This window comes from Bombus vancouverensis, chromosome 18 (genome assembly GCF_051014615.1).
Source record: "Bombus vancouverensis nearcticus chromosome 18, iyBomVanc1_principal, whole genome shotgun sequence".
Classification (NCBI taxonomy): domain Eukaryota; kingdom Metazoa; phylum Arthropoda; class Insecta; order Hymenoptera; family Apidae; genus Bombus; species Bombus vancouverensis.
In genome coordinates this window covers 4777467-4805436 of record NC_134928.1, presented here as the reverse complement: position 1 = coordinate 4805436, position 27970 = coordinate 4777467, and the positions used below count along the sequence as shown (strand labels likewise).

Below are 27970 nucleotides of genomic sequence, written 5' to 3'. Positions count from 1 at the left end.
AACAGATACACAACATTTTTTGCTTTATATTATTTTGTGGAATTATGTATGACCCATCTTGTAGTAATAGAACAACGAAAAATTTTAGAAAAACGAAAGAAATTGTTGGGACAATCTAATATAATAAAAGTAATACAAAATGCCTGAAGAATCAAATTTCTACCAATTTCATAGAAATTCGTAAGCGTATAATCTTGTCATACCCTCGAAAAAATCCTCTACAATTAGACAGTGCATACTTTTTGTAGCATTTTTATTCGCAAATGTAAGGTGACAATGTGCAAATATCCTTAACGAACAGTGTTATGTTCGAACACTGAAAGACTTCTCGAAAAAAAGTGAAAATGTCAAATGCAAACTTACCACGCGTCGACGACCTAGAGAAGAGTCCTCAATGGACCATTCTCACCAATGAAATAAATGATCTGGAACAACTATGTCGCTTGAATAACCATCGTCATCCTAGACGGCAACCATTCAGATATAATTATTATCGATATTCGATGCCTCAGATGCAAAAAGCAACATCTGTTTGGATAGAACCTAGTAACGAATTGAACGAAGATTTTCAAGGAAACAATGAATTTTCAAAATATAATACTGGAGAGACATATCGATGGAACTGGAGACCGAAGACAGAATTCGAAAGAACTTATTTTTTCTATGATTACGATCAAGGGAATCTTCAGCATGACACGCAGGAAGATTATACTCCTCTTCATTCTAATAAAACTTTAAGTCAAAATGTAAATACTCAAGAATCCGATGAATATCAGACATGTCATAGTTCGTTGCTTCGATCAGATCGATCCCAAAACTCTTTCAACGAGGGCAGCTTCGCACAGATTTACAATAGGATCTACGACAACGAGCCTGCTTATAGTGGAACCAGAGAAAGACTGCACGAGATCTTCGAGCGCAACAGATACTTGAGAAGAAAGTTCTTCTCCAGCACACCAGACGACGATGCGACCAATTATATTAGTGACTTTCCCAAGGAACTTGAGAACAAAAATCCCAGCTCGACATTGAAATATAACGGATTCGGAAGTACAGAAACTATCACCAGTCAGAGCAATCAGTCATCCTTAAGTAGCAACGACAGGAAATCTAGGTGTCAATCGAACGTCACCACTCTCGAGGCCGAGGAAGATATTTGCAATAGCGAGTTCTCTCACAAGACCAGTTGTTCGAAGAGTTCGGTAAACGTGGATCATATGGAAGACGGACGCATTATGTCGACCACGACAAATGGAAAATTGTTAGTGAACATTGAATCAGGAAATGAGGTATGTCAAGTGAACGAATCTACGGGCTTACATAATGCAGTTTCTATGAAAAATTCTACTCTAAATAACAGTTTAGTACCTAGCCAAAAATTCAATTCTATGGATAATTCCAAGTATGATTTAGATGATGTTAAACAATGTGATACAGTTAGTCAATACGAATCAAATGCATGGACGTGTTATCAACATAACTTGGAATATAAGAACGAGAGTAAATATCAAAATGAAGAAGGTAAAATTAGTGGTAGTAATGAAAAACTTGATCAACTTTCGAATTCTCAAACCAATATCAAGTATACGACAAAGGATATACTTGAACAGCGGCAAGAAACAAACAAAACTAATAAATCTGAGAAATACGAGTCCTTGAGCAAAAATCAAAATAAAGATGTGTATATTTCAAATCTAAAGGAACAAGAAGTAAATATAGAACCTGAAGATTCCAAACATTCGTATCGATTACAGGACAATTACAAATTAGTAGACAATATCGTAGGATCGGACTTGTCCATTTCTGAGACCAACAGATCGAATGGAACGCCATTTAATAAAGACAAAACTTGGATGAAAGATAAATTCACTTCACGAGCGACAAATAGATGGGATTCTTTACAAAATCTTTGCATATCCCTACCAAATTTATCTTTTTACGAAAAAATGTCGAATTCTTCGGATAATAATTTTACGAATAATTTAGCAACAAATTTATCCCTTCAATGTGAGTCGAAATCAGGAACAAAATCTGAATTATTAATGAACATCCCAAACGAACAAGGCAGACAAGAAAACAAAAAGACTCGCAGATATTTCGCGTCACAGGTCGATCTACCAAATAGTTGCAGAGAACCAACGAGCTTAACTTTACGAAGAGTGAAAATAGCAAAAGTGCCACCTCCTTTGGACTTGTTCAGAGTGAACGAAAAGTACGAAGAAATAGAAGCTTTTGAGAGGAAACAGTTGAACACGATGAACGCGTCTCCCGTTCGAAATTACGATCGCCCTATAGAAGGTCGGGCGACTAACATTCAGGACGAATGTTCCCACGATGACAATCGACGAGACATAATCTGTAAGCAAAAGAAATCTCAAAAAACTTCCTGTCTTGACGAATGGCGGGTGGTAGCTGTGTCTGAAAGTGGAAATTATCCTGGGAGATGTAATTTGGAACAATCTCACCGGACGAAGGGGCATTCAGCGAACCAACAAGATTTACATAAATCCTACGAGGATTTAACTATGATGAAGGATCTACAATCGCCACAATTGATGTCTAATTACAAGAACTCGATAAGCGATCTACGAACAAGTGGTTCCAAGACAAATTTTGAGCAAAGTTCACAGGTGGCTGAGCTCGAGACGTCTCAAGGAAGAAGTTGCGGGGCCTCTTTGTTCGATCATATGAATTTGATCAGCGGACCACAAGCTAGGAGCGGAAGCACGCTTCCCTCGGTTTACGGGCCGATTCCGTACAGTCAGTAAACATGCGCATAATTTTTCTGAAGTAATTCTTTTTCTGCTATAAATATCCGGGGTACCGTTAGGATCGTCTTCTGCGCGTCTCTTCTTTTCGCTCTCTTCTTCTTCTCTCCCTTCCTGCCTTTCTTGTCGTTACTAAACGTTTGGAGTATATTTCTCGATCGTAAGTATATCCACTTGTGATAATGAAGATGTAATATCTAAGGAGAGGAAAGTGATGCTTTAATGATGATAAACATGGAGATTTTAGCCGTATAGGATACTAAAGCAAGAGTGGGAAATTATCCTTTTCTTCGTGTTTTATTGAGGATTTCAATTGTATATGATATTAAAACAGGAATGGGACAGAGGAAGATAGAGGAAGATATCACTCGTTTGCAACGAAGATGAATACATCCGGTTACGTATTCAGTTTAACTACTATAGGGAAAGTAAATATATTTGTACGATATTCTGGTTGGTTTAAGAGTGAAATTTTTATTTGTTCGTTGATATCAATTTAAAGCGTTTGTGGACGATTTTAAGAATACTTTTCGCGATAGAAAAGGATATTATGATTGGATTGGATGATTGGAGGATATTATGATATCATCTTAAATAATATAACAAATATTGGTATACATATATGTATATGGTAATTGGTATTGTAATATAATATTAATACAATATTAATATAACATATAATGTGAGGAAATGGTATTAAGGTTCTGGAACCCTTTTCTTGAAGTTTTGGTATATTTTAAAATATGAAAACATATTAATTAACACATTCACAGATAGTAATTTTATAGAAATTCTAATGTAGAAATTTATATGTTTTTTTAATTAAAGCAAGGTTAAGAAATTGAAGAATGCGTGCGCGTGTTTTCTTGCTATCACTAATTCAAATAAATACAAGACATTCTCTTTTTCTCCGTTGATAATTGGCGTAGCTAAACTCTCCTGTACAATAATTTATCAACTAATAATATAAACGAATCAAAAAGTTGGAAATTATAGGTTATAGACTCTTTCTTAATAAGTTTATAATTTTAGTTGAAATAGGTTGATCAGACGATGTTAATTTATAAAATTTACTTTGAGAATTTTATTCGTTTCACTAGAAACAGATATGATTTGTAAAATTTCACTAATAATACTGGTTACATTGTGTTCTGGCTATACCTTTGTTATGAGGAAACGTACTGTTACGTCAACGGCCGTTAACATATTACGATAAGATAATTTAAAAGAAGATAAAATTATATGGTTTAGCATAAATATCATTATTGTGAATATTGAAACTGAATCAAATTACAAAAAATATGTTTCTTTGTACTCTTTATCATATTGAATGATATGTCATGTTTGATACTACTTTTTAGATTTCCTACAAATAATTATTCGGTTAAACTAAATTTAAATGATTAAATGGGCGAATCATTCATCTTGTCGTTGTTTCGTTTCTTCTCGTATATAAAATTCGATATTTAATAGGCCATGCAGCGTCATTACTGTTATTCGTTTTTTGCAAATTTAATACCTTAATTCATTCAAGAAAGTTATTCACCGTATTCGTTAAAGATAGATGTATTATATATATAGTGTATTTTGTTTCAACACAGTTCAGGAAATAAATGTAATCATGATGGTGAAATATCTTATAGCGGGTCAGAGATTCATCAGACCGAAACGCATCGGTCGTTTACACATAATTTGTACCACAAGTTTTCCCACCTTTTCTCTTTTAAATCTGCACGTCAAATTTTGCTGTTCATTTAATTGCGAACAATTAAGCAACAATTATTTTCTTTTTCTATGTTATATTAAACTAACTATTAATGTTATATCTATATTAAACTTAAATGTATATATATAATTATTTAATAACTTTACTTTAATAATACTTAAATTAATAACACTTAAATATATATATATATATATATATATACATATATATATATACATACATTTAAGTTTAATGTAGTTTTTAAATATCAATTTAAATTGAAATAAAGTATTATTGAATTTGACGTTTCCATTATACAACACGTTAATGTGTATGTGGGTGTATTTGGATGTGTCACTTTGGGAATGGATATTGTAATAAAAAGCTAAAAATATTTTTAGTTACAATTTAAAAATCCATTTGTCTATTTTCAAGTTTTTAATGATATTTAAAAAAACTTTAAACGGAAAATGGTTCATTGTCATTTTGGGTTTATAATGTAAACATAGTATAAAATTTAAAATTCTAGTTGTAGAATATGTAGAAAATGTCATGTAAGGTACTTTGCGTAAAAAATATTTTATTCATTGTTTTCATTGATTGTAACAGATTTAATTTCAGTTTGATTCTCAGTCAAAAAAGAGTAATAATAATATCGAAGGTTATATAACTATTATTTAATAATTAACGGTAAAGTTAGGGGTTTTTGATATGTACTTAAATGTACTATACCTAATTAATTCGAATTAATTATTTACATTATACTAGTTAGATAATGAAAATAAAAAAGTATATAATATATAATCATGTTTTTGTTTCAATAAAGACAATATAGTTATGTATGATGTGTCATTTCTGGGTTACGAAATTGTTCGTACAGCTGACCCAGTGTTGTTAATCGCATCAGTAGCCGAAGGATTTAAGCGGGGGGACGAACCGACGTATAGCTAACGTCGAGAGCTCCAAAATGTTGGTTATTGTGGGCAAACCGACGTGTCGTGATACGATGTATGGTTAACATCGTGAGCCGCAGAAAACGTTATGAGTCTGCTTCGTAACATTATTAACAAATACGCGATACGCCTGGAGCAGATATAATGTTGAAGGTTTTCTGAATTAGGACATGATTAAAGCCTCAATTTCAAAAGTTCTTCGGCATCAAATTTTTTAGCTTATGAGGAAAATTGAAGACTGCAAAAGAAGACTTCGATAAGACACATTTCTTGTCTTTTCTGGGGAAGCAGTTTTAAAATTCAGTACATTGTTATGTTCAATACTAACGTTATTAAAGCTGTCTTCTGATTTAATTTTAGAGTTAAATATGTGTTCCTTTATCTTCTTTAAGATCTTCAAAATATTATCCTTCATGATGCTAGAATATTAAAGATATTAAAATATTGTTTCTTTTAACTCTTTCCAATCATAATTTCTGAAGGTATTGGACTCCCTAAAGTCGCAATGCCGGGCAATATCTGGGCTTTGACCCGAAAAAGTTAATAATTGTATCCTTAGCTTCCACAAAACTTTGTCAACTCGAGCTATTTTTATGAAAATCTTACATTTTTGAACCTAACAGACCGTCTTCATCCTCAATTACGTTATATTACATTCAGTTTAATTATAGAACGACATTACAATCAGAAAATCAACAAATACATTGTTTTTTTCTACGATTTTCAACTATTTTTTTATTAATTATTATTAATGGACATACCTTTATTTCGGGTAATTTTATGAAGAAGACATAATGCATTAAAAGTTAAGTGTCCCCTTTCACTGAAAACAGATAGATCGATCATTTAATTAATTAATAACTCGTTAAAGTACAATGTCATGTAACATTAAGCGCTGGAAATGAATGCGAATGTTGAACATTGAGTGTGGAACTGTTAATAACAACATTGTAAAGAATCATTAATGAAATAGAAAACAATATAGAGATATTAAATATCTTCGAAGCATCAGAACTGCATTAGTTGGTATTTTAATCCAGTTAGCACTTATATATAACTATAGTTAGCATGTGCCTCGCAATTCGCAATAGTCTAAACGTTGACTCGTATTAGTACACGCACGCGCAATCTGTGATTCTCTCGTGTTCACCAAATCTAGCCTACAGTTGCATTCGCTTTATCAGTCGTGTGATCTCGCTGACCCTTACGGATATACGCGCGTCGTGCATATAGTACTTTCGCCTCCAATTCGTAAATAAATTTTCGCAACCCTTTGAACAAAGGTGTCCATTGTAGTAAACGCTTAAGAAGCAGACTCAGGGATGAGTCTAGGTAGTTGACACGTCACTCATTTGCATCGATTGCTTACGCTTTGATGTAATATCACAGTAACTGTTTCTTATTTCATCCTGTCAACAGACAACATTTTTGTATTACTTCTAGTTTATGACCTTTCTTTCTTTCCTTTTTTGAGGTTAGGAAATCTGCATTATCTTCATATATTCTTGAATATGTAGTAATAAAGTATTTCGTGAGAAAAGGGATTTATTGTGTGTGTATGTGGTCAGTCTACTAAAAGTGATATTTGTTGAAAGATTTTTTTAATTCGTTGTTTACAGTCGCATCAGAATCACAAATTAAATTTTATCGTATTTAGAAAAAATTGATCTATCAACGAAATTCTAATACTTATAATATTTGACTAGAATTTATTAAGTTATACTTAATTGTTTAATATAAAATGAAGAAATTTATTGTGTCTTTTGTTTATTAAAAATTACTGGAAATATATGGTTTATCTGAGTAAAGATTAATAAATATTAATTCAAAATATGTATATTCATAGTCTGATCTGACATAAAGTGAAACATTGACGTTCTACTTAGTCATTGCGCATGAGAGATAGCATAGTTATCATTCGTATTTGAATATTCTGCTAGAAGATTCCTACTTTATGAAATAAAAAATTATTATTATTATATAAATATGAACGACGGATTACCTAACTTTACATTATCCTAAATGCGTGAAGCTTCGCGGAAAATAGAAATTCCAATGAATATATTCAAGTGTGCATTATGTCTTTCTCTCATATTCTCCCATAGTGACGTTAATAACTTCGTAATTGATGTGAATTGATGTAAAAAAAGAAGAGCTCCATATGCCAGCTAAAATTCAGCAAATTTTCCTGTCTTCTATATTATGGGAACAAAGTCCAAAGTTTTGTAAAAAAAAAAATATTTTTTCTGTTGATTAATTCGGAATGGTTAATTTCTATGTTTAATTTCTAAGTAGGAACAGTATTTTTTTACATTTAAATTATTCTCTTCCAATTTGATCAAATAGAGAGCAGAACTTTAGATCAATAATTGCTAGAAATGTTAGCCAATATATGATGCAAGTTGTTATTAGTCTAATAGAAATGGCAATTTATTTTCGAACAATTTAATACTTCTTCCCGATGTCGATTTTCCTTCAAATTTTCTTCTCTAAATAATTACAGTTTTCTTTGTGCGAACTAAGAAGTCGTATAACTCTCTGTTGTAGGAACTAAACGTGTCATGACCTCAATGTGAGTTAAACCACTATCCTTCTTTCGCATACAAAGCCGGTCTTCAGCCGTTGTATGTTCTGCATGCCCTAAGAATTTCGAGAGAATCGAATCCAAAAACGTTCATGAACGTCTATTGATTCTGAGGCACTGTTTGTACGAGACATATGTGTGTCAGCAAAGATCAGAAACCAAAATGAGATCTATAAAATAGAATTTTTGTATTTTTCCACAAAAGCCCCATTTTTTGTATTCAGACGCGTTAATATATGTAGATATAATAAACAATATAGATGATACTTAATGGTAAAAAGATAATCTGTGTATTTTAAATTGCTCCGCACAGATATTCTTCGCCGTTCATTATATACGGAGTTTTATATACCAAGTCATAATTTCTTCTTACACCCATCTTATATTTTGGATTTATATTTTTATCTCTTTATTCATTTACATTCTTACGCATATATATGTCTTCATATGCTTATGTTTTTATACTTATATTTCTATGCCTTTATACATTTATGTTTATAAGCTGAAGAAATTCTTACTTTATGAAGCCATTGAACACTTATGCTGTTGCTATTCGTTGGCAGTTGCCTGTAACGGTCAGAAACTTAAAAGCTTGTCCTTCTGTTTAATTTTCTATTCCTGCAGTATGTATTGATCGAGTCAGGACGCTTCATAAAGGTTTATTGCTTGTTATGTAAGAACCGCGGAATTCTCGTGCAGGCCCTTACGGGTTGCACCGTGTGTGGTAACGTTTGGTATTCATACCAAACACGTCAGTTTATATACAGTGTTGCTATTTATATTCTCAGAGGTAGGGTCACAATAGTTATTATTTTATTGAATGGATAAATCTATCACACCGTTGTGAGCCAAAAAACTAGGGATAAAAACAGAAAAGCATCTTAAGCCTATCGATTAAATCTAGGATTATCTAACTAGGATTATCTTCTAGTTAATATTTCTTAGAACTAATCTGCATCTGTATATGGATGGCGAGCACGGACTCACGTTGTCATTTTCAAATGACAGTCCATTTCAAATAAATCTCACAGTTTTTTCGTACTGACACAATGATCCTTGTTAATCTTTCATTTTACTGGCAAATAATCTTTCTGGTGAAAAATAATCTTTGCTCCTACGTTCTTTCGAGCCCAGGGCCTCGGACATTCTGTGATCCTTTCGTCCTAGGATCTCAAACATAAGTAATAGAGGATTGAAGTCTAATATCTAGCTAGAATCAGAATTTTTAATTATACGAATTTTAAGAAAAATAATTCCTCGTTGAATTCATGAATTTATACAAGTTGAAAATAAACTTTAAAAGATTAAAATCATTGCACGTACTTCAATGATGACTAATTTAAGCGAAAATACCCTACTATTAACATAATATATGTAAATGAAACTATTACATTACTAATATTAAAGAATAACATATTTTATACAAAAATACGATAGTTATTCTAATATAAAGGATTATTCCAATATATACATATATTGTAATGTACATAATATATCCAGGAGGCACGCGGTGGGAAAGTTAGAAAACTAGCGTCGTTTTGATTTAATAAATTCTGTAATATATGATAACATCTGATACAAGCGAAATAGTATATAGGAAGTGAAGTTAAAAGACTACATACATATAGATAAATACATAATGTATCTGTAATGGTAATTATGGTAATGGCGAGAGTTGTAATGTAAATATTCACCCAGTTAATGTAATGTTTCGTATTTCAACATTTCCCTATTCTTCGAATAGTAACATACAAAATAATTATTACAACCGTAATCATATCAAATTATAGCGGGTAAGTTCTTCATATGTTTGTGTCAAATATATTTGAAAAATTATAGAATTATCGTTGTGTGGGAATAAAGACCATTATCATTATGTTCGCTGTATGGAGCAATATTTTAATCTTTGTCAAAAAAATAAAATTGTTTCTACATTTGAGTCTTTAAATATAGAAAGATGTCCAATAACTTTGTGAAGTTGTTATTGTGATTTTAATTGTGCACTATATCATGATAATCAAGTATATTAAATTGAAGGATTGAGTTACGGGTTTGTCTACTCGCTTACAAGTATAAGTACTTAGCGTGGATTTCAGTCTAGTATTTATCATAAAATAGCATTCATTTCGTTCGTTTTCCCACTTTAGTTTTTAGAACACAACGTGATAAGTTTCTTCTAGATGATGTCGCTTGAACTTAAACGAAGAATCTTGTCAAAACTTCAGCATTGTTGCATTAAAGAGTTCATACAAGCAGTATAATGGTACTATAGACTGAACGCATTAAGCATGGGTCTTTGTTCTAAAAATACTTAACATCAACCTATGAAGAACTTGATCACCCGAAGAGGGAAATTTCAAAATACTTATATACCTAAATAATTAGGTGAGTATTACAGATAGCAATGTTTCACAACCTCCCCCACCGCGCGCTGGGTAAATAATTATACACTTTATAATCCTCAAAAGGTATAAGGACATAAAGGAAATTTTCGTTGGTAACAAGGTTCAAAATCGACCAATTTCTACTGAATTCCTTTCTGATTAATTTATCTCTAACTAAATAAAAAAATTGCCAATAAATTGAAACGTATAAAATTTGTCTATGCTATAATGGCTTAATAACTGTAAAATTACGTATGATTATTTCTCACTAAAATTTTTAAATCTTATATTTCGTAACGCAACGCCACGAAAGAAGAGACGCCTATCTGCATATCGTTAGTAGAATGTTAATCTATCTGTACATCAATATATTTTAATTATTTAAGCATCATTCACGGTCCTTGCTTTTAAAAAAAGGTTAGAATTTTTCGGTCTTCACCAATCTGGAAACCCAATTTTTTAAGTCGAATTTTATACGTACTTGAAGTACTTATTGAATATAGAGTACAACTACACCAATTTTGAGTTTAGGAATCTTCCCGCGTAAAAATCATTATACAAAAAACATTGCAAATTTCGACGTATGTAAACTATATAGTTTACATAGATTTGGGTCAGGTGTCATCTTATTCGGCTGCCGTGAAGCAACGCACTGCTTATACTAGCTTATACTACAAGCAACTATACTAGCGCACATGCTGCTACGAACGCATAATTATAGACATAATTCAAAACACATTGAATGGTTTATTAGAACTCTATTCAATAAGTACTTCAAATATGTATAAAAATTGACCCAAAAAGTTGGCTTCCTAGAGGTGAAGACGAGGCTAAAAAGAAATCAAATTTTCAGTTTTTCAATTTTTAATTTTAATTACGACTATTAATGTTTGTAATTTACATTTGTATAGTACACAATATGATTAATGGCAATATGAATAATGCTTTTAGAAATAACAATATTATAATGATATAGTCAAACGAAACTTTATTACATGAATTAATTTTCAAATTCATCTTCCTTATCGTCTAGAGTTTAAAGCACCTAATACGAACAAGGAAAAGTCAAAATCGTTGGGTCATCGATTTTGATAAAATTTTTTCTAACAAGTCTGAAGTAAAAAATAAGCCGTTTTTGTCAATACTCATTATTTGTGAAGATATTTTTATATTTAATTCATTGATATTTAGAAATATAAGATAATGTAATCATATCGCAACAGCTGTGGTTTTAAAGGTTAGAATCGTGAACTACTTCATCACAACTACTTCAAATTCCTCCCGATCAATAATTTTTTTTCTATTTTTAGATTTTCTTTTTTTTAATTGTTTTCATGAATATATTTATATATTTTTATACATTCTTTTTTATTTTTTGATATCTCTCTTTTTTCTCCTTTTTCAATTTATCGTAATTGTGTCAGATTATTCAAAGTCGTTTTATAATTTTCCATTAGCTCCTTCTTGCATCAAATCACGTTTTTGTTTATACAATAGAGTGCATACATGAAATTATAAAAAGTAAAAAGCGGACTTACTTTATCTTATTTCTATAATTCTTTTAGTTATTAAAATCATTTCATGGTATGACAAATAAAAGTTATTTAGCAAAAAATGCATTCTCTATACCTTGATTTCTCATAATAATATCTACTACTTCCTTTTGTTCCATGTAATGGATATAAAATACTTGTACTACGTAATAATAAAATATAATGTATTTTAAAATATAAAAGTAATTAAAGTGATTAAATTATTAGCAAGATAATTGATACTTCTTTGACCATAACTTTACAATACTTATAATATATACATGATATATATATACATATATTCACAATATGCATATACAATATATTATTAATGGCTATTAATGACTAGAATGTCATACGTGTACATAAAGGATAGATGTATGTATACTGTCATATATAACAGGTGAATGGTCATAATTTACGCGTTAATTCCATATGTCCTTATGATATATGTATACCAATACACGAAGTAGACATTTCATTAGCGACGGCGTATGTTTCAATTTAATATTAGTCAAGGAAGAATGATATCGTTGGCTTAATATTCCATTTGATTGATTTCGAGCATGATAACAACGGACACTTTAGATTTGGGTGATATCTATTTTGTCACATTTCTTAACACATTCCATGTAATGCCCTTAAATGTAATGATTGTCATTTTTTGTCTAGATTTCGAAGAATTTGATTCGAATCCGTTGCATAATATTGAACATTAAAGATTATTTAAAACTTGACACTAAGCATACATATGTATACATTTAGGGAAATTTAACTTTCATCATATAAACGATAAACTCAGTAGTATTTAAAGATAATACAGTAATCATAATTTAAAAAAAATGGTAATTTAAAAAAAAAAGTCATAGAATTGTGTTATTAAGTTAGAATTATAACTCAGTTTTCCAAATTGTCGGATAGGTATGTACAGGAAAAAATCAATTTTGCATTTCGAAGGATTCAGTGATCGTGAATTTAAAGTTCTCTAATCTATCACTTCTAAAACAGTTACTATGTAAAATATTTGTAAATCTTCTTTTCAATAGCTAACCAGAAATTTCTATAACCATTAAGTTAAAAATTAATGATAAGAATCAATTTCAGTGAAACTAGTTTTAATTCTTGCAAAAACTATGATATATATAAATTATATATATCGTTTATTTGTAATAAAAATTAAACAACACGTAAAAAGATGGGGGATTTATAAATATATGATTTTTTAATATATTTTTTCCACGTTCTATAGTCACCTAATATGTGATGCTAATAGCCTAATATGATTTTGTAAATAAAAAGAGCTGAATCAACAATTGAAATAAATAATATCTTCAAACAAATAATTCGACAAATAATAAAGTACTAAGAAAATCAATTGATAAATAAATGTTCTGAACAATCTGTTCATTGAAATACAATAAATCCTTAATTTCGATTCTTTGTCCCTAATATCCTCCTACATAGAGTATAGTACATAATCGAAAGCATAAGTAACCGATTAACAACATTAAACGAAAGAATACGTACTCGAATTAAAAAGAAACGAATGATATCGAGGCATAATAACAAACGCTCTCTATTCTAGAATCACCGAGGCGTTATGTGGAGGGTGAGGTGACAATTCACTATCGTTCACCAGTGCGTACAGAGGCAAAAGAACCATTGAGCGAAGAAGAGCTCGCTCGTCGAAGCGCGGAAAATATGCGACGCGTTTATGAAGAGGAACGTCGTCGCAAATATCTTCAGGAATTACACGATATCAATTCACGACGACACACTGACAACTTTATGTAAGTTTTACTATTCTATTTCCTTTTTTCTTTTAATTTATACATACTTCACAATGTCACCAAGGAAGGATACGATTTTGAAGAGTTGTGTTTTGCTTGCAGAGCGTTAGTATTTCTTCGAACAAAAGAGATAGTGTTCATGTGAACAATATTTCTTATTCAATTTGTGCTTTGAGTATATGGTATAAGTATATATATATATATATATATATATATATATATATATATATATATATATCATTATTGTAATTCTTTTTCTAAATATAATGTAAGTAAAAATAAAAATAAAATATTAATTAGTGTACAGTAGACACAGATTTGTTATAAACAGTTTATACATAAAAATGCTTACTCTTGGTTATGAAGAATATGTACTTACATTTTTTATCTTTTATTTTTTTTGAGAAATATTTTCATACTATTATTCAATTTTATAATGTTAGTCTTTTAGCGTAATAATTACTTTTACTTTATTTGTATAATGAATACAATATTGACAAGGGATAACTAAAATTTATTTTTTAGTATAATAATTTATTATTACATAATAATTCTAATATACTTTATAGTTATTTTCACGTATATTGCAGATATATTTTTTATAAAATTTGAGACTTATGTCCCCTCTGTTTCGTTATTGTCAATTAAAGTGCCTGAAGAGTTTAAGAAGAAATGAAAGAAGATTAAAGAAAATCATAAAAAATAATATTGTTCTTCAATTTTTTTGTACTTTTTTTATGTAATACATACATGTGAATCACGCTTTTATTATGACACCCATGTAAAATAACTTTATATTACGTCATACATCGCATAATAGCTTAATCACAATAGTCTTATAACGCACTTGATATAAGTTTAGGACCATAAACACTTAGTTTGAAAAATTTCATTAATTTTGAAATACTAGATACTATTGTTTGTACGATAATTTGTTTACGTATTAAATCGAAATATATTAATAATTATTATTAGAAGCATTTCATTCTTATATGTTTTACAATATTACAATATTAGTTTTTTACTTGAATTTACTTATATATAGAATTTCGTATGTAAACGTTCAGAGTTTCAGAATTGAATACACGTATGTCCGTATATAGTGCCCGATGATGATGATACTGTACTTTGTTCCCTGTCAAATTAATATTAAAATTAATAAAAGAAATAAGGGTAGGACACCTAACCCGAAACTAGCTTATCAAACGATTAATGAAGAAAGTCTCTGCAAACGATGAGAAGATGCGTATTGTCAACTATTGAGATAGTTATGTATTGTTTAAAAGCTTAAACATTTCCGAGTCTCTCCGAATGATGAAAGAATATTTACGATCGGGAACACTAGACGATTTTTTAACATTGTTCAATGTTTCGTATGCTGAAACGATATTGGTTTTGCTAGATCGAGCGGATGCTGGGCCGCAAGATCCACGCCGTGCGTAGTCTCAAAAATATGTATGCTACTTTATCATTAATTTTATTATCGAATTGCCATAAAATGTACTATGTGTTATAACTTCTACGATTACCGCAGGTCTACTGCGTTTTTATATGAATTATTATTGAACGATAAAATGTGTACGAATCTGGTTATGAAAATAATGAACAAGTAACATAAGAAATATTTAAAATGTTGCCATATAGCGTTTCTTAAAAATATTTCACCGAATTGATCATTAATCGATTACACTATTCTCAATTTCTTACTCAAAATAATGTAAAGACTCGATCCGTGTAAAGAAAGAATGAAACAATGGTTTAGAAAATTGTGTTATGCATATGTATTTTTACACGTGTGAAAAGATCTTTTTTGAACTATTAATTTTGAACATACTTTTAGTCTAATATCTTGATTCAATTATGACGGCAAAGAAAATATGCAAGAAATACCATGAACAGTTCATAATATTTGAAATTTAAATATTGCTAGTAAAATTAAAAAAATGAAATAAGTACTTCTATTCAACTATTATTCAATTATGCAATTTATAACTAGAGAGTTATATCTCACTAATAAAAAAAATATTGTTATTGAATATCGACCCCCATTGAAATTATACGACTTTGTTTAAATTGTGCACTTGCGGCTTCGTATCATCGTTTTAATATTTTTTTCATAATAATATTTTATTTTTTATCCTTATTGTATTTAGCTATTTTTCTATTCAATAAATTACTTATTATTATTATTATTATTATTATTATTATTATTATTATTATTATTACTATCGTTATTATTTATTCATTTATAGTCGCACCAACCAGCACCTATTTTGCGTTTAAGAACACATATATGTCATTGTGGTACACGCGTATAGGGCTCTAGTAGCCTAAGTCACATAGAACTCTGTATGTATATTTTTTCAACATAAAATTACGATTCAATGAGACGAAGAAAACAATCTTCTTTGTAAAATATTACCTATTTAAGTAACTGATATATTTTCACTTTGCTCAGATGTATAGTCATTTCCTATAAATATTGTATAAGAATTATGAATTGTTCAGAACGAGGATAAAGAGATAATATCGTAAGGCCATACAGTAAAGCATACATGCAATTTCTATTAATAAAAGAAACTTTGTTAGAGTTTACTTTACAAAGTAAAAAGAGTAATTATATAGAATAAAAGTAGATTTGAACTCTTTTAATTTGTATGCCTTGATCTTAAATAGTAATCATAATTGGAAAAAGTAAAATATTCTATTTTTCAGATTAAATGATGCATTTTTTATACATTTCAATACATTCGTATATTTTTATATAATTTTCAATAGTGCTTTAGGTTTATAACGAAATAATTTCTATTCTTTATTTCTATCTTTTAAATCTTTAACCTCAGCAGATACAATCCTTCCAGAATCTCTCATTTCACTCTCCCTTACTTTCATACATGGAATCTTATTAGAAAATTTAAGGTAGCTTTATGCTAAAATTAAATAAAAGAAACCCTAGGGGAGGTGAAGAATCGAAATAAGTTATCGTTCAATTATAATTTTTTAGATTGACATAAAAATCTTTCTTATAATAATTTATGCCGTAATAAAGTATATACATTACTTGTTCTGTTATTACGAAATTGAAAGTAATTATTTATCTCGTTGATATGAATGATAAATCAATCTGTTGTTATTCCATCTTTTTATAAAAATATATATGAGTCTATATAATATTTCTTGCCTTTGCGCATAGAATAACGTTTCTTGCTTTTTTCGTACATAATAATAATTTCTGTAGCAGGAAAAGACTAGTAGTCCGTTACTAGTAGGAATTCTGTTGAAAAGATGTAACAGAATTCTCGGATAGTGTAGAACGTTCGAATATTAGAGCATTCAGATAATGGAAGATTAAAGTTCCTCATATTTCTTTATGTGTTTTATTTTTTATAATAAATGATTTCAGACCATCACAAAAATCACCGATTCCCTTGAATCGTTACGACGATTTCGTGGATGATTTGAGTCACAGAAGCAGATCCCAGGAACAAACACCGGAACCGCGGCTCGTGGCAAAAGCACTTTATAATTTTATCGGGCAATCTCCACGGGAATTAAATTTCCGTCGCGGTGACATAATATTTGTACGTCGCCAGGTAGACAAGAACTGGTACGAGGGTGAACATAATGCTATGATTGGCCTGTTCCCATCGAATTACGTTGAGGTAATTTCACTTGGAAAACATTAACCTTTATATTACTCTTTCTTCTTGGTATACAATACAATTGTACTATAGTATGCATCACAAACAAAGAGGTTCTTATTAAATTAGTATTTTGATCAAATACTTGTTCATACAGGGACTGGTCAAGTAATATGTATAAGCGAATCTGAGATAATTGTATAGAAATCAGAATTACTAGTGATCTCTACTTATTATATAGATTTATTTGCAGTGATTGAAATCAGAGAACGATAATTATTTAACTAGAATTTAATGTAGTAATGTGATACAACTAAAGACAACTAAACTGATGGTTCACAACTCAACTTATAACTTACAACTAACAACTCACAACTCAAAATAACTCGACAGCTCACAACGACTCGACCAACTCATGAGTAACGATTAACCGGCAACTACTCGCAGCTTCCTCGCAACTGCAACTAGTCGCAAGTCAATCGCAACTACAACTACAACTACAACTACAACTATTCACTACTAACTGTACGCTTTCTCCTCCAAGACGTCTCTTTTTATACCAGAGTTTTCGATATTACTACAACGTACACGTGTTTTGCAGTTGTTGACCTCAGGTGGTCAAGTACACCTTTTTCAATTACCTAATGTACTAAGGGACCATGGGCATATGGCCCATCGCGATTTTCTATCCTTCCCGGCCCGCTAGCACTTTTATTGTTTTCTAGCTGTAGTTAAGCTACAGCTACTAGTTTAGCTGTTTCCAAGAATTAATTTCCGAGAAAATCGAAATTGAAAATTCACTGCTTGCATATGCAGTCGCTTTTTCTAATGTTTCATTTACACGACTTTACTATTTTGTTTTTTACTAATTTTAGTTTATTAGTTAATTTTTAAACTAATTTTAGTTTACAGTGGAGATATCGAAAATTGCTTGCGCTTTCTTGAATCTAACAGCTCATAAATGCCACGCGGATGTTGTATACAAGCATAATAAGTGTTATATGTACATATACACGGTGGGAAGGTCATAGTAGTATAGTCCAACAGATGGTGATCCTATGTGAAAAAATAAGAAAAAATTTAGCCTAATAAAATAATTTCGTCTGAGGTTTCGTTTTCGAGAAAATCGAATTTAAAGATTTGTCAGGTTTACTTAAATTTTGCTAATACCGGACTCAACATAAGTAAATAGTCGACAGGAGTTTCTACCTACTACTTTGAAAATGAAGTTGCAGAATAAAACTTTTTCAAATAATGCTGCGTTTCTGAGAAAAATAAATTTGAAAATGTATCAGGCGCGTGTACCGTTAGTCCGTAATTAAACATGCGTATTTCCTTGAAAATGAGGCTAATCAGCAAGCCTAACTGAAAAATGTTATTTTACATTTTTGACCTATTATTATATACCTAGTTGGTACTTAGCCAAGTTAGAGTACACTCAACAAATTTTCAAACTCGATTTTTTTTTTATAAAACTTTATATAAGTTTGGGATTGATATTATTTTAACCGGTCGCCGTGAGGTGGTCAGCAACCGATGCTAACTCATACACTGTCACGAACGTATTATAGGAATAATTCAGTGTAATGGTACTGATAGGTTTAGCGAATATCTCGGAAACTAAAGCCAAGGTACAGTAACATATAGAGGCAAAAGTTATTCAGAATCATGTTTCTGACAACATATTAAAAAATCGAAATCTGTGTGGATAGTATAATTCTAAAGAATTATTATACTAGTTGTATTCTATACTTTCTTATTATTTTTTTTTATAAGGAACCACGTCATGCTCGTTTGCGGGTAGTATTATTCGATCGTAAAGAATTACGAAAGAGATTCTGAATTCTTAGAGTCACCCTCAAAACTGTTACAATGATTGACATTATGAGTTACAGATTCAAGAAAAATATATGTTGTTGATCAAGATCCGATTGTATTGCAAATTAATATAACACTATTATGCTTTTACATATTCAGAAAATAAAAATTTAATTTCGTTTTTAAAGTTAAATATAATGTTTCATGTTTTAGAAGTGGATTTCAACACTTTTGCACTGTATCATTGTATTACATTCTGCTATATTTTACAATTTTCCATTAAGAAAGTCAAATTTGTATTAGATGCACATCGCATGCGTATGTTGCCATTAAAAGCAGAACGGTTTCCCACGGGAAAATGTTCATTAAACGCCATGAGCTCGATTCGCATAGATAAAGAAAAAGAACGTTGTCCATCTCTGTTGTTTATAGACATTTCTTATATACCTATCTCTACGGACATATGCGTTGTTTATGCTTACTTTTCACGTTCACCTGTTTGAAGAACTAACTCTTTTTGCAGTAACTCTTTTAGTTTATATTTATTACTGCAGTAATACCTTGATGAGTGATACCAATTTACTATTATTGATGCTTACTTTATGATTGTATCAAGTTGACACGTATCCGCAGAGATAGGTATATCACATAGGAAACTTCAGAACTAGAAAGCTTTGAGAAAGATAAATTACGACATATATTACCTCCTTAAATGGATAAAAGTTAGTATAAGTTGTAGAAGAAAAATGCGAACTGTCTCTATCATTTTCTTCATGAAATTCTAAATGCGTCAAAATGACGCGCCCCGTAAATCTAGTGTTAAACAAAATTTATCAATGAGATAGGTAGCTAAGAAACTTGAAAGAAAGTTCTATCAGATTGTAGCAAATCATTGGATGGTCATTCTCGAAAATCGAATGAGCATGACCGCAGAAGCTTGGTCAAAATAATGAGAATTCCGGTAACCCTTAAAAACTGTTTTGGAGTGGACGTTAGTCCGCATATTGTTCGTAAAGGTTTAACACCAGAAGTTTATATAATACGTGTTAAAGTAGAAAACCCACTGTATACCACAAGACATCGAAAACTAGGATTACAATTCGCTGAAAAGTATATTAACTGGACAGTTGATTATTGGAATTTTCAATAAAATTCGTCTTTTCTCAATAGCGTTTTTCTGATTTTTATTGAATTTTTATCTCATAGTACGAATCATTGCAACAGTTTTGAGAGTTATTGTATATATATTGAATATTGGTATTAGATTCTATACACTCATGTTTATTAAACATTGATAATATTACATTACAACGAAGAATTCTTAAAATAAAGCTGTTTGTTAGTACACACATGTACAAAATACCTTCATGTTATAGTTAGCTCAATAATTATAAAAGTCAAAAATGTTATATTAATTCTTAATTACTATCATTGAGTTATTGGTGATAAAAGTTTGGATTAGTTTATTTGTTTGTAGTTGTAGTTTATAGTTTGATATATTTACACAAATTAATATAAAATGCTTTAAAATTACATAATTAACACCTTCTTGTGAATCGCCTACGATTCAATAATATTAATTGAAATTTAATGTAAAAAGAGGATAACGTTAACGATAAGATTATCTATTTTTCTAATCTTGACAATCTATTTCCTTTTTTCTACTTTTTTTCAGTTAAGCTTTAGCTTTTGCTAGTAAGATTTCGCGCCCATATATCTTGTAAATCACTTTACGATGAACAGTAATAATATTTGAAAAATGTCGACTTATAAAAAAATAACACTATCTTTTAAATTACAGATTTTACCTTACGATGGTATGCGCACGACCCCAAAGAAACCTTACGAGGGTCAAGCACGAGCTAAATTCAATTTCGTCGCCCAAACAAATCTCGAATTATCTTTAGCCAAAGGTAAATATAAAAAATATATCAACATATCTCAGCAGCAAAAATTTATACTGAATATTAATGTAAAAAGACATATCTGCTTTTGCGTGATCAGTATTTAAGTGACAATGTAGGAAAGATGTATTTTTATTTAACCAACGCGCACTATATTAATGTAACGAAAAATTTCCGGAATCAGTACATCATCAATGCAAAACCATTATTCTTTTAGGGGAATTTGTGGTCTTGACAAGAAGAGTTGATGAAAACTGGTATGAGGGACGTATCGGAAATAGAAAGGGAATATTCCCCATCTCCTACGTTGAAGTTATGACAGAGCCTGGCCTTAGATCAGGTATTACTCACTTCCTACTATGTAACTACAGCAAAAACATAATATCTGTGTGAGTTTAAAATAATGCTTTATTTTGTTTAACTATTTTGTTCTATATCTATTTCACGTAATATATTTTTTACTTATACTTTTGATATTCAATAAGTACTGTAAGTGACTTTTGTTAATTATAGAAACGCCAACACAAAACAAACCAGTAGCCTCTCCAGCTGCGCATAGTCTTTTGGCAAATGGATCAGCTGGGGGGAAAATGAGTATGGGATCCCATCACTATATGCCGTCCATACCAGTTAACATTAACACAACCCAGCCACATTACAATTCACTGGTTAGTAGTTTAAAACACACTTTCATTATATTAATTTCTTCAGTGGTCAATAGTATACTATAAATATTGAACAAAAAAGATAATAATTAGAAAATATTCTAAAATGATTGAACGAAATGATATGCACAATATATCACCCTTATTTCAAAAATGAGCACAAAAGCACAAAAAATTAATTTATTTTTCAAATTATTATCATGAATTAGAGTTCAGATTATTATCCTTTAAGATTGTTTAGGATTATAAATTGAAGATTACAAAAATGATATTTGATTTTGGTTTATAAGCATTGTCTTTCTAGTTGATAAATTTGGTTAAAAAAATAATATTTTATTATATTTAGATATAATTCTATGCCGAGTTCTAGCTACATATAATATACTTATATATTATACAGATCAGGATTATAGTGATCTTTATTTATTATATAGATTCATTTATTGTGATTGAAGCAGGGAACTATAACTATTTAATTAGAACTTAATGTAGTAATGTGACATAACTAAGACGACTAAATTGATAATTCACAACTCAACTTACAACTGACAATTAACAACACAGCTTACAACTCATGAGTAACGATTAACTCGCAACTACTCGCAACTGCAAGTAATCGTAACTCCAACTGCAACTGTTCACTACTCTTTCTTTTTTTCTTTTTTTTTTTTACATCGAGAGAACCTTTATAAGCATCCCGCGCTCCCCGGGGAGAGGACGCGACGTAATGCCGGATACTATTGACTACTCTCTCTAAAAAAACGTCCTCTTTATACCACAGTTTTCGATACTCCTACAACGACAAGTGTTTTACAGCTGTTAGCCCAAGAGTTGTTGCTGGTCAAGTACATCTTTCTTTTAACCTCACAGTATCTTAAAGGGGCACGGGTATATAGCCCATCGGGATTTCCCATCATTCCCGATCTGTCAGCAGTTTTATTGTTTTTTACCTGTAGTTCATCGAGATTTCCCCAACGGTTTTTTCTCCTTACTACAATATAAATATAGTTTTTTTTTTCAAAAACTAATTGTTTTAAATTGTGTCACTTTCGTAGCAAGATTAACTACAATGTTATCATTATGTCATATCCTGTGACTTGGGTCTGTGATTGTGTCTGTGTCTATCTCATTAGAGGACCAACCTAGAAACTTGAGAAAATATTTTACATCAAGTAACTAGTAAGTTTACATTAGTAACGTGATTCAAAATTGTTACTTTAATTCGAACGATTTGAAGGTAAGGTAAGGAACTTGAAAGTTTAATTGAATAGAAAGGCTGACTAGAGGATTGGAATGTTTAATCAAGTGTATGTTGCAGCGGTTACTGAATTTCGAAATTTCTCCTTTAACTGTTGGTATTTTACCAACTCTATATATATGTCGGAGAAGGATCAGGAATAAGATTGTGGGCGTTTGATGAATCTTCATTGGAATCGGCCATCGTCGTGTTATAACGAAGGTACGGTCTGTTAATACGAGTATGGATGCTATCGACAATCAACCGCGGCGGTTGGACACTCGCGATACTAGTGATGTTGGTCTTAGGTTCAATAACGAATCCGCGGTCGACGGGATGATAGATGTACGTGCTCACAAAAATCTAAGTCGGACTCTTTGCGAAAACGTGGAATATCCACCGAGCGTATAGACTCTAAGTAACTCGCTAATACGACCTCACGAGAGAATGACTCCCCGTCGCGATGCTGCTGCAGAGGAAAATTATGATGGGGTGTGTCTGAGGACACGAGATCATCGGATTCGTCGAGGATACCCTTCGTTCAGAAGGTGAGGGAATTTGGCGTTGCTGCTAATTGGTCAATTTCCATATCGGTGGTTAGAAGAAGATGCTAGCCGCCCTCGAGGGAAAGTTGCTAGTGGGAGACGCCGTTCGTTGAAAAATAGGTCTCTCCTATCTTCCCGTAGCTGGAACAAAGACTGTTTGTTTGAAGGACTTTAGTCAACTAAATCCTAAGATTTATAACGGGCACTCAGGCTAGCTGAACATGTACTCCGGAGACGCATCGACATCTGGCAATCATCTTGCTCGAAGAATAGGGTCTGCGTGTGGCGAGCCACGGGACAGAAACCGTTGGAATTTTTACTGTCGCGTGCCGCCACAAATATTTCTTTTAAGAAGAGCTATAGAATTACTCCATACCTTTGTTAGACAAAGCGTTCATCCCGTGACCGCGGCTACGTTTGGCGACTGGCTGTCGCCTCGAGCCCAAGCTCATTATCACAACTCGCGAACAATTACAATCGGATTGAATAACTACAATTGTTTAATTACAGCTATAGTAGACTCTAGATTACAATGTTGCGGGATTATCCAAAATTCCAAAGGCTCCGTTGTTCTTTCATCTCTGACATATATATGTCGGAGATGAAAGGAAAACCGGAGCCTTCCCTTTGCAATTTTGAGGAAGCCTTCTAATGCTTTAGCCTAGATTTTATCATAACTGTAATTAAGCAATTGTCATTTGTAATTGTTTGACATTTGTGAAAGCGAAAGTGGGTTCGAGGTGACAACTGGTCGCCGAACGTAGCCACGGTCACGGGATAAACGTTTTGCCTGACGAAGGTGTGGATCGGTTGTATTGTTCTCCCTAGAAATCACATAGAATTGTATTTTAGAGATGCTGATATAATGGGACACACGTTGTATTAGGAATCAATCTCCAGACAGAAACTGCCTAGTATCGGCGTTTGGATCTTTCTCGATGTTTCCAAAGAGTATACAACAAACTTTTGACAGAAATTGCCTAGCAACAACGATTGGAACCTTCTCGATGTCTCCAGCGAGCATATAACAAACAAAATGCAGTCGTACAGCGAAAAAGATTTTCATCAGATATTCATTCGTGTGATCGCCTTGGAAAGTGATACATCGAGCAATTTACCGAGTGTCTCAGCAATCGTATTTTTGTGTTTAAAATTATTCTACGCATAGCAAAAAGTTATCCCGTTGACCGTGGATTCGTTAGAACCCCGGAAACATTGTTAATAGTGTTAATTAAATTCATTATTCGTTAAACCTATCAATCCTTAATCTCATTATTCGTTAAATTTATTATTCGTAAAACATATTATTCGTACCTCTTATTGTTCGTTAAATTTATTATTCTTTAATCTAATTATTGGTTAAACTTAACGTCTGTTAATCTTATCATTCATTAAACTCAATACTCATAATATTTTGTAAAATCTTGTATATTCGCGTAAATATAATCTCTGTCTCGTAAAACGATGGCTAACTCAAACAAAGAATCGTTACGCGTCTTAAATCCTAATGATAATCCGACATATATAACTCTCTATATGTGATTTCATCGGTTATGTAACAAGGGACATTACAGATAAACGTTTTCGATTGGAATCGCTATAGGATGCCAATGTTAGAGTTATTGGCTGTACCTCACAGTTGAATCCCATAGGTCCATACAGATTCTAGAATGGCTTTGTATAATATCATTTTGCTTTCTAGATTTACTTTCGAACTCTTACCTATGAGCCAGTAGAACTGTCTTACTCTATCTTTCAAAGAGGCACTTCCTGGGAAGAAAAAGACTTAACAGGGGGAAAGGCTTGGCTTGACGATTGAAGATATTCAAATATTTCGGTTTCGCGCGAAGTGGATTTGAGAGGAAATGATTTGGATACGGTAGCTAGATAAGAAGCGAATAGGTTGGCCTTGTCTATGGGAACAACCTTGCCCAATTACCATAAAGAGAGTGAAGGGGAGGAATTACCTGCTACGGTTTGTTGAGTTTCTTCGCAGCTTTCCAGAGAGAGTAGTTTGTAATATATTGTGGGAGTCAGGTTCTTCAAATATTTTTGAAAACATTTATTTCTGAACTTTCGTAGAAATTTTCTGAGTTTTCTGGTTGCGTTGTTTACTTTCCGCTTGGGTATGTGCTATTTTGCCATAATCTTCGTAGCTTCCTTTTATCTTCGATTTCTTTCTTTATAGCGTCTGGATTCTCGTGCTGGGTTATATACTCTAGCTTTTGAATAGAAGAACGAGCTGCATTTATTATGTTGTTCGCCAGATACTCGACTGTTGCATCTATATCTTCTTCCATTTTTAGTGGTACTAACGTTGATGTTGAAATGTTGAAAGATTCTCTAAAGTGAGACTAGCTAGTTAATTAATATGGATAACAGATAGAATTTCAATAAATGTAGAGCAGACTGTTGCATAAACCGGTAAGTGATCTGAAGACAAATCTAGGGAAGAATTAAGTTTAATATACCTTGGAGATAGATTTGGTTATGAAGAAGTCCAATAATTCGGGTAACTTGTTTGCGTCCGTAGGCCAGTACGTGTATCAATGTAATTTAATTTATTTCATAAAATACTTTCGTATAGTGATCTACATTGGAGTGATGTTTCTACTATTCCAGTGAATATGTTTAGTATTAAAATCACCCCTGCTATAAACCTGTAAACCACACTTTTAAAAAAATGATCAAAATCCTCTTTTAATAGAATGTACCTCGGAAGACATATATAGCAGATATTGTAAACGGACTAAGCCAATTTTGAATCATAATGTTAGTTGCTTGGAGGTGAACCTTTTTTTTATGGTGGGCGTTCGTAGTTCTTAATATTGGATTTTATAATAATATCTGATCTGCCATGTGCCCTGCCACTGGCGAGTTGAGTGTGATAGGTATTGTAACCATTGACTTTAAAGTAATCATTGTTTATAAAACGAGTTTCAGAAATAAGCATTATGTCCATTTTTTGACATAAATAATAACCGGTATTATCTATTTATAATATAGACGGGCAAGTTTTCTTCGCCAATTAATCATCACTTTTGCTTTGATATCACCGAACGAGATGATGTTAGCATACAGTAAATTAGGAAAACAAAATTTGGGTGACCGCGGGTTAAGAACGGAACGCGCAAATGGAAAGAGTTTGCAAATGAGTTTGATAACCCGTTTTCTTTTTGTACTTTTGTTTATTTTATGCGTTCATTAAGAAACTACATAAAATTACGACAGATATACTTATAACGTAAGATAATTAACGGAAAAGTATTGTTTGATTAAGAAATAAAATAATTAATTATATTATACAAGGAAAAAGATGTTTGTAGAATATAAAACACTTATTAATAAATAATAATTTCAAATGTATGATAGATACATTAGACAGTCGCAAGCAAGTAATAAATATTTGTTGACACAAATATTTTAATAAGAATACAATGTTAAGAGAAATCGTAATATTAACATTATTCGCTCACTTACTATTACTGCTTTCTGAATTTTCATACTTTGTTTTGCAATTTGTGTTTCGGTCAGACTTATTAAATGTACTACAGGTTATCATAATAAATTTTTAAATTGTTGCTCATCTTCTATTGTCATTCTAGTACAGGTGTAGCCAATGCACCCATTTTGTTACGTTATTTTATTTATGGTTTAACCCAACATTTTGTTTTTCTTAAGCTATTTTGTTCTGATTAAGTTTGCAACATTGCAGCGATTGCAGTATACGTCTGCTTATCCGTTTTATTTAAAGGTAGTATGTAATTAATCAAATTGAACGAAATTCGTCAGAGAGCTATATACATGAAAGTCAAAAGGATACATTTCTGAGAATACTTTCTGGCAGTTTCTCTCATGTCATTTCTCAAAAGCAGAAAATTTTTCATGTACTTGCAAACGGACGCACAACTTCAGAGTACTCTCGCAACTATCACAAGAAATATTCAAATAATCTTGTACCCTTGAAGTACACATGTATAAAGAATCTGGAATTTAGAATAGTGTCCGAAGCTCTACAAAAAGTACCTACTTTGTTTCCTGGAAATGCGCACGTTGCGGGAACTAATGATAAAAGATCAACTAACTTCGCAACTGCCTGATGCACAGGTTTCCCATTTTGATAGGTAAATAACGGTGTGCAAGTGAGAGGCTCGATTAGGCAAGCGAGAAATCAGCAAGAGATTCAGACTAGAGTCATACAATCGTTGATATGACTGGCGTTACGTTGCAAATTACGGACGTTGCAACGATACGTTGTTAACGTCACGTAACAGTAACGTAACATATCGGTCGGTGACGGATAGTATAAACGGTCTCATTCAAAATGCATATTTCAATGTTCTGTCGAGTCGATACCGGACCGTGCTGTATAGTGTAAATTGATCTTAAAATCAGTCACACGAGCTATGTTCGTAAAATAACAATACACTTCGTCATTTTAATG

The 27970-nt window shown here is 31.5% G+C and overlaps 1 protein-coding gene across 1 annotated transcript in view; it reads left to right on the top strand.

Annotated features, from left to right (window-relative positions):
- Positions 1-27970, top strand: part of CAP (Cbl-associated protein) — a 379584-nt gene that overhangs the window by 339457 nt on the left and 12157 nt on the right. Inside the window, exons 25-29 of the mRNA XM_076626276.1 lie at positions 13512-13716; positions 17120-17378; positions 20977-21088; positions 21297-21419; positions 21593-21747. Of these exons, the coding sequence (XP_076482391.1) occupies positions 13512-13716; positions 17120-17378; positions 20977-21088; positions 21297-21419; positions 21593-21747 (854 nt within the window). The remainder of the gene's footprint in view (positions 1-13511; positions 13717-17119; positions 17379-20976; positions 21089-21296; positions 21420-21592; positions 21748-27970) is intronic.